The sequence below is a fragment of the Dama dama genome, chromosome 7, assembly GCF_033118175.1.
Source record: "Dama dama isolate Ldn47 chromosome 7, ASM3311817v1, whole genome shotgun sequence".
In the NCBI taxonomy this organism is placed as follows: Eukaryota; Metazoa; Chordata; class Mammalia; order Artiodactyla; family Cervidae; genus Dama; species Dama dama.
In genome coordinates this window covers 50,434,917-50,444,015 of record NC_083687.1, presented here as the reverse complement: position 1 = coordinate 50,444,015, position 9,099 = coordinate 50,434,917, and the positions used below count along the sequence as shown (strand labels likewise).

General features: G+C 45.5%; 1 protein-coding gene across 1 annotated transcript in view; it reads right to left on the bottom strand.

Annotated features, from left to right (window-relative positions):
- Positions 1-4,734: 4,734 nt before the first annotated feature.
- The window catches only part of F13A1 (coagulation factor XIII A chain), a 140,726-nt gene continuing 136,361 nt past the window's right edge, over positions 4,735-9,099 (bottom strand). The window contains exon 16 of the mRNA XM_061147685.1: positions 4,735-6,514. Within this exon, the coding sequence (XP_061003668.1) occupies positions 6,361-6,514 (154 nt within the window). The 3' untranslated portion in view covers positions 4,735-6,360. The remainder of the gene's footprint in view (positions 6,515-9,099) is intronic.

The window sequence follows — 9,099 nt, the reverse complement described above, 5'->3', positions numbered from 1 at the left end:
CGTTATTGGACTTAAAACTGTAACAGTGGCCACAAATTTGGGGTTTAGGTATAGCTGGAATAGGAAATGGCAACCCTGTCCAGTATTCTTGCCTGGAAAATTCCATGGGCAGAGGAGCCTGGCTGTAAATGGTAGGACACGACTAAGCAACTAAGCACATAGCTAACAGAAAAACGAGTCACTTTATTCCACGTAGTTAGAGATAAATCAGAACAGATCTGTGTGCAAATCATGGCATGTCTGAATGTTCATGGGGAAAAATGGCATGTAGTTTCATGATCAGGCTGTTAACTGTCCCTGGTGCTCCATGGGAAAGATGGGTTTGGGGCGATAGGGAACTGATGTCTCTTTGAGGTTCCCTGTGGAATCGTCTTATTTCCCAAGTTTTTGAGAAAGAGCAGTGCCATCCTCATCGTCGTGTCTTCTCTCTCAACTTCAAGTTATCCCTAATGGTGTCCAAGCAAATGCTGATTGAGATGAGGGTGAGGAAGGGCCTAGAAAACCATAGCTTGAAAGTCAAGGTCACCTGAAATGCAGTATCATATGAGCAGAACACTTTGTCCAACAGTCTCAGAAAGGAGAGCAATCGACGCTCTTACTGCTTGAAGGAAATGCTCAGTGCTGGAACTTCATCTTTTCTATCTGAAAAATGTGTAGAGTTGTAGAGTGTGTTGTTAACAATCTCTGTATATTTGAAGAGATCTAGCATGTGTCCTCCCAGGTCTAATAGGTTAAGTGTTTCCAGTTCCTTTAATTCTTCCTTGTAGGCTACGATGTCTTTGTTTTCATGTCTAGCACCTTAGTGGAGGGACCAGCAAGCTGAATCCAGCTAGGATGGTTGACAGAAGCATCTACTTGTGGCTTCTCCAGTTCGGCAGTCCCAAAGAAGCTGAGCTTTTATACAGAAACTCACAACTTCTGTGGAAAGGATTTCAAGAGACAATAAGTGAAAGCTGCCCATCTCCTTGGGTCTGAGAACCAACAGAGTTCTTTCTATCACATTCCATTGGTTTGAGCACCAGAGAGCTAGCCTAGAATCAATGGGACAGAAGGAGAGATGACCAGCTTTCAATGAAAGGAGTGACAGTGATCTTATGGCTATTCATAGTCTACTGCCTTAACATAACAAATTCTGACTGTAATTTTTATCATGCAATACTTTCCCACTGTCCAAACTTGCTCAAACCAGAAAGAAGAGGAAAGAACCCTTTCTTGGGTGTTCTAGGCACTTGCTTTTAGTAACAGGAAGTATTCATTAGGACCCCTTACGCCTGAATTAGTTTTGGGATGGTAAAGCATTGCTTAGATAATTACTGAAGTCCTAGAACCATGATTAGTGTGAAAATTAACGGGAGTTCATGGATTGTATTAGCAGCAAGCTTACCAAGCATCTTTTAAAAAGTTCCATTGTCTCTGAAGCTAAAAAATGTTCCTGAGCTCTTGGCAACAGAGGTAAACACAGTCTCCTAGTAACTTTTCTTGTTGCAACTGAGGTGCTTTGTTTTTCTTCTCATTTATTTATGTGTTGTGGGTTTCTTGTTTTCATGCCTCTGTAGAGATTTATAAAGGCAAAACCAAGTCTAAATGAGGTGGAGAGCTTTGCCTGTAAGTGAGATGAGCACAGCCCTAGGAATAAGCTCTTGGTCTTTAGCAGTCCCTGCCCATGGGAGTTACTCAGACTCTCAAAGTTGAGTTTCTAGGAACTTGTCTGTCACCTACTGGCATCTGTTTGTGTGATAGATGGCTCCCCTGACCTGCTTCCTCTTCCACTTTATCTCCTGGGAACTTGTTGTTCAATCACTGAGTCATGTCCAACTCTTTGTGACCCCATGGGCTGCAGCTCACCAGGCTTCCCTGTCCTTCACTATCTCCTGGAGCTTGCTCAAACTCATGTCCATCGAGTCAGTGATACCATCCAACCATCTCATCATCTGCTGCCCCCTTCTCCTCCTGCCTTCAGTCTTTCCCAGCATCAGGGTCTTTTCCAGTGAGTCAGTTCTTCACATCAGGTGGTCAAAGCACTGGAGCTTCAGCTTCAGCATCAGTCCTTCCAATGAATATTCAGGACTGATTTCCTTTAGGATTAATTGGTTGGATCTCCTTGCAGGCCAAGGGACTCTCAAGAGTCTTCTCCAGGGCCCTAAAACATTTCCTTTCCCATCCCTGAACCAACCATAGGCACACCCCAATCGTCTATCCTGAGACTCAATCATGACCTGAGTTAGGCATGCCAACCCATACTCTGCTGTCCCTCCTGGACCTGCCTGTAGTTTTTAGTTCTGTATCCAGTTTTTTTTTTTTTTTTTTGCATCCAGTTTTTTAATCAGCAGCCACTTTTAGCCTTTCTCCACCACACAGCCTAGAAGAAACAAATTCTTATTCCTGGAAGTGCTCCAGCTCTGACTCATAACCTGCGCTTCTGTGGCCAAAGTCTCCACAGATACTTTCAGTGAATGGTCCCACGAATCACTCTGATGGGGAAGATGAAGAGCCCGCCTCTCCTTGCTGGATACTCACCATCTCACCAGGCTGCAGCAGCTGCAGTTCCCCGGAAGGGCTGGCCTCTCTCTCCTCTAGGCTGTTTCGTGAGCTCTCCTCTGTCAGATGTTCTCCAACTTACCTCCTAGTATTTTGTTCAAGATGCACCTTAAATCTTTCCTCCAGTATGCTTGGAGAATTATGGGAGGCTTTTTCAGGCATCTTTTTATTTCCATGGCACTCTGGACATACCTCTATTAACATACCTATTCCCATCTAATTGTAGATTTATAAATACATACTTTATGCATACTTTATTTATATATCTGGCTCTGTATCTGGCTTGTGAACAGGGAGCATAGTCTTTTTATCTTTGAATCTCTACTATGATGCTTAATGGTCAATAAATACTTGTTGAATTCATGCTTGCATATAATAATTAATGAATAATGGTTAAATGAATGGCTGGAATAAAGGGTGGATAGATGGTTGGAAGGATGGCTGGGTATTCAGAGGATATTGAGGGGTAGAAAAGCTGAATAAATGATTGTGTAGACTATTACTTTTTAAAAATAACATTGGAAGGATATTCATAAATGATGAACTTATATGTGGAATTTTATGACTTTAGATTGCCAATGAGTCTAGCACAAACTCCATTTTCCTTCATATTCTTGTCATAAATTTGTATATTTTTTGTTACTATACTGCAGCTCTTCAAAGAGTCTTGAAAAAAAGTGAAAGTTGCTCAGTCATGTCCAACTCTTTGCGACCCCACGAACTCCACAGTCCATGGAATTCTCCAGGCCAGAATACTGGAGTGGGTAGCCTTTCCCTTCTCCAGGGAATCTTCCCAACCCAGGGATCAAACCCAGGTCTCCCGCATTGCAGGTGGATTCTTTACCAGCTGAGCCACAAGGGAAGCCCTCAAAGAGTCTTGAGTTGGTTTTAATTCAGCATTCTTTAAACTCTGAGAGACATAATGAGATTTAAAGAATGCACAGCAAAGCAGAGGTTGACTTCACTTTCAACTCCTAACCACTTGATTTACCCTGATGTTTGGCTACGAGGTCCCTTTAGTTTCTTCATCAAAGGTTGGAAATGATTATTTTTTTTTTAAGTGTTGATAAAGTAAAATTATTTGAAATACACATATTTATACAATCTCTTTCATCTCTTCCTCTCTTGCTCAACTGTCATATCTCTTTGTCATCTATCGATGTACCTATCTGTTATCTATCTATCACTTTGCATGTGTTGTTATGTCTTGCTTGAAATATCCCCAGAAGAACCTTGTGGAAATAAAAGTATTGTTACCCCTCGTTAGTCATCAAAGCTATAAACACAAATAAGGATTTGTTCGAAGCATAGGGGACCTGCACAGGCAAAAACTAGAACTCAGAGTCTCTGCTGCTCCCTGAAATATGTTGCTGTTCACTCGCTCAGCCGTGTCCGACTCTCTGTGACCCCTTGGATGTAGCCGCCAGGCTCCTCTGTCCATGGGATTCTCCAGGCGAGAAGACCGGAGTGGGTTGTCATTTCCTTTTCCAGGGGATCTTCCTGATCCAGGGATTGAACCTGAGCCTCCTGCATCTCCTGCACTGGCAGGTGGCGTCTTTACTGCTGAGCCAGCATGGAAGCCCAGGCTGCTTGTTACCAAACTATGATGTTTTAGAGCCATGGCATTATTGCACTGTCTGGAGTCTCAGTTGTCAAAGGGGGTGGGCTGACCCTAACGTAGGTAGAACAGGCTTTATTCTGAATGCCAACTCCATATCAGTTTGTAATAGATGGTTGGAGTTCTGCGTGGAGAAGGATTATGAGGCCCGAAGATGTGGTTGTTCAGTGATGTCAGCCGTGAATACAGGACCTCTGATACATATTTTTCATATCATTTCCATCTCTGTTCTAAGACTACAAAAGGTGTTCGTCATGATAGGTGTTCATGCTGGCTTGTCCACTGAGTCATCATAATGATTCATGAGATTACTCATGAAGAAAGTGTCTGCAGAGGTTTTGAAGTTTCTGGAAGCTGATTTTTGAACCAAACTTCCTCCTTAGTTGAGTGAGGTTAATAAAATGTAGAGAGAGCCGCGAGGAAAGCTAACTGTAACGTCACTACCTATTTGAGTTATTTTTCCTAAAGGAGAGATGCTTGTTTCACTCTCCAGAGTGAACCACCTGCTGCCAAGGAAGCGTGATTTCTCAAGCAGCTGTGGTTAGTAGTATGTCGTATTGAAAAGCAAAAGCCTTCACTTCTGTACAGATGCAAATGCAATCAGGTTAACTTTATTTTAAGCTTTGATTACATTCTAGTTAATAAGAATATACTATAGTAAGCCAGTTTAACAGTCCAGCAAAATGCATTTCACTTTAGAACTGAGTATTGGAAGCCTTGGCAAATGCTGGGAGATTACTTAGTAGAGTTAGGTATGAGGTGTCTGTGGAGGGGACTGGCTAACCCTCATGGATTCCAGTGCTGCAGGTTCAGGAACCATCTCAAAGGCCTAGAGATGTGGTTAGACAGACCATACATAATTCCACTCTGGCGTTCCCCCTGATCCCATCTCACTATTCATCTTTGCTTTCTTCTGCTAAGAGTCACAATTTACTGACCTAAATCACACTCTAGGCATACCAATCTGGTAATTTGGACAAAAAAAAAAAAATCAGCCTTGCAGGTAAATATTTGGTCGCTTGCCTGTTGGAAACTTAGAGATGAATCCCAATGATATCCATGTCCTCTGTCATTGGCTGTATAGTAGCCCTGGCTGTTTGCAGGCTGGAGTCCGTATTAGCTTCTAGTACTTGCGTGCCAAGCTGAGGTCTCAATGTGGGTGATGTGAAGGATGAGAGAAATAGCGGCTGCCCTTCCACACATCTGGTCCCTAAACCTGCCAGCTTCTCCAACTTATTTGGTTTATTTGGTCTCTAAAACTGGACCTGGACCTGTGTCATTGTGCCAAGGAGATGCTTCCAGAGAGATAGGTGAAGTATAATCACTAATAAAGGAGGTTAATTCCTCATCCCCACTGTCCCAAGTCAGTCTGGTTAATTTCTAATACTACAGCCCCCAAAGGGTTAAAGTTAGGGCCATCGATTCTTCCCGTTCGGGCCGTGGTGGGACGCCTCCTATAAAAAGCAGTATAAAACTACATTATTTAATAGATCTGAGTATTGCACCTGCTTTCTTATCTCCTCTTCGGGGATTAAGTTCCCCGCAAATGCAATTTGTTAATATGGGGCCACCTCTTCTCACAACGTAAATCTGTGAAATTTGGCAGGCGGTCGCTTTGCCGCAGGTGCAAGATGGAAGACCTTTCCCTGGCTTTGCCAAGAAGAAAAATGATGCTGCACTCACTTCCTGGGGAAAAATATTCTGATACGGAGGCTACAACCTGATTCCAAGAAAGGGGAATAGAATTCTAGGGCCCAAATCATGTCCTTCCCTCCTGTTTGGGGAGAATGTGATCCCCAAAAGGCTGAGTGGGGGGATGAGAAGCCCTGTTTTACATGAGGCCACGTATTGAGCAAATCCCCAGGCAAGGGAAGTCCTCTGATGTTGCAGCCGCAGCCATTTGAGATGATAAATGATGACTTTTACTCTTATGAGCTCCGAGAGCCTAATTAGGGCTTAATTAAAGCTAATGCTCAGAATCCTTTGGAAGGTGGGGTGATTAAAAACGAACTTGCACAGTGAATAGCCACACTGAAAAGTGTGTCTTTGAAACACACGCCATCACCACTCTGGGACCCTATCCAGTCCTGTCCAGGGCTTCACAGCTAAGTTAAAGCAAGAGCTGACTACTTTTGCGTTAGAATTTCCTCAGCCTAGACGACAAGGGGCCAGGCGCCCGGGTGCAGCTCAGCCCCCCTGTACGTCTACATCGAAGGCCGCCTCTGAATCTGCAAGTCCAGCTCGCCGTACACGTGCCGCAAGGAGTCGCTGGTCAGGCTGGCGATCAGCTTCCGGGGGCCGGAGACCCAGGGCCGACATAGCTCTTCCCACTGCACGGCGGACTTGGGCCGGATCTCCCTGAAAGGACGCAAGAGGCAGGACAGGTTTTATGCCCCAGAGAGGCAGATCGCGTTTCCCACTGTGATGGTCTGGGTCACCGGCTCTCTTTCTCTCCGTTGATGGTGATTGGAAGACAGAAGGGCCGGGTTCCCAGTCACCACCTGTTAGGGCTCTATCCGAGGCTTGGTCAGCCACAGCCCCATGGGTCATGGTTTGGATAATCACCCTGTCTCCTGGTGGACGTGGTCCATGCCGAGAGCCCCCAGCCTCCACGGTAGCCTCATGGACATGACTGATCTCCCTCAGCTCCTGTGGGCTCAAGTGCCCTCCTGGGATCAGACTTCTATCTGAATCCACAGCTTCCTATACTGAGGTCGTGATGCTTTTAACCCGTTCTGTCCAATCCCCTTGGGACAGACCTGTGCTCAGGCCCGGGATCTGGAGCATCGCCCTGCCCGCCCTGTTATTCACGACCCTGCTTCACCCAGCGTGGGTCACTTGCCCATGTGCCTTGCCGCTGTGTGTTTGTCATCTGAGGCCGGTGACCTGGGAAATGCCTCTGAGGCTTGGGGGCGTCTCTCTCTGGGGCTGCTCTAGGCTCTGGTTTTGAGAATCTCAGTGTCTCCATTAACTTGGCATTTGTTCTTGAGAAATGTGGCTATATACATGATCTCACTGAGTTACTAAGAAGCTAAATTATGTGACCAGTGCACACACATAGCCTATATATGGGAGAATTTTTCCAACTTGGTAAATTGATTTTATGATTGAAGCTTTGAAACACACTGACCTCACCATGGGTTTCTTCACCTGTAAAAGGTGGGCACTATGAAATATTGAAGAGGATGTGGACAGGGTGAGTGAGTTGGTACTTGTGTTGCACTTGGAACGATGACAAGATACGGTCAAATGCCACGTATTAGATATATGCGGCTGCTGCCGTATTGCTACTTTCATTGTTATTTACCATCAGCTTTGGTCATGGTTTGATCTGCCTGAACTCTCTGTAACATAACTGAGGAAAGTTCTTCCTGCCTGGATGCAGAGAAACAGTTCTCTGTCCTTAATTTAAATAGTCATTTCAATATGAATATAGGTTTTTAGATATTTGTTTCTCAAGAGCAAACCCTGATCCATTCATTCTCTTTTCCTTTGTTTCCAAGTGATCCACCAGGAACATGTTGTGAAATAGCTGTCCAGTTTAGGGATCTGGCTGAGGGCCACAGAAGGGAGGTAACTCCCTTAAACAGAAACTGTAACCCCCGAGCTTCACTTCATTGAATGAATTGTTGAATGTTAGTTGCTCAGTCGTGTGAGGCTCTTTGAGACCCGACAGACTGTAGCCTGCCAGGCTCCTCTGTTCATGGGATCTCCCAGGCAAGAAGGCTGGAGAGGCTTCACTATTTGCTCTAATTCATCAACTTGCCCCCATAACGGTATTTATCCATGTACCCATGCCCGCTCATGAGTATCATATCCAAGATATGTACAAAGAGACACATCCATGTCGAAGTATGCATTTTCCTACAGATAAAGGCATGCACGTAGAAAGAAAAGAATCATCTCCCCATCTGGGTGAGTGGAGTAATACTGGAAGAGCCCTGTATTCCCAGGGATAGGTGTGGTGATAAATGATTCTCAGTAATGTGCTGAGCTATCAGGATGTGCCGGCCATTTATCACCCCGAACGCAGGCAGGCTTAGGGGATTATGATTACAATAAACTGCTTGTCCTCCACATGTCCAGCCCTCTGTCCTACTTGAGAGACTCAAAATCTCAAACAACAGCGCAAAGCGGGGAACTTTTCTCTTAAAATAACTTTCTGAACCTGGTCATTTTTTAAAGAGAAAAAAAAGATGCACCTGGAAGATGAATTATTTGATGTTCTGGAGTTATCACGAGCAGAAACTCGATGGCTGTGGGTCTCTGGGGGCAGCACCTCTGAGCACCAAGGATGGCAGCAGGAAGCATGGACAGAGCAGGAAGGTACATCATCTCAGAGGAGAGTCGGCTGTGCCGAGTGGCCCCGGACACGCCACCACCTACTCCTCATTCAGTTCCCTGCTCACCTGCACCCACCTGCCAGAGCCTCTGCTTGGAGCTCCAGACTCCCTGCCACCTAGGGCCCTGGCAGGGGTGTGCATGGCCGAGTGGAGTGGGCACTGCCTTGACTATTCAAGGTGTGTATCTGAGAAGAGAATACAGCCTCGTGAAGGGTTCTGGTTGGCCCCAAAGAATTGCACTTGAAGAGTCCAGGTTGTCACACGGACCTGCCACTCTTTGATCAAGTTTTCGCAGGACAGGGTACACAGCTGTGTTAGTCGTTTGATAAGATGCATATGGGTGCTGGCTGGCTCCTGTCTTGCTTGTGAAGGTGTGAGGAGGAGGAATCAGGGGAAAACAGGGAAAGCAGTGGTCTCCCTAAAGTCCCAAGCCCAGCCTGGATCATAAGACATTTACTGTGTCAACTCATTTCCAATTTCTGACAGTCTCTGAGGAACAGAGCTTCCCTTGCTTTGCAGAGACCCACCTTCTGGACCTGCACCCCCATGAGAGACTGAGGGCCGGGCTCCGTTACTGACGTGCCATAGATCTGTGTGTTG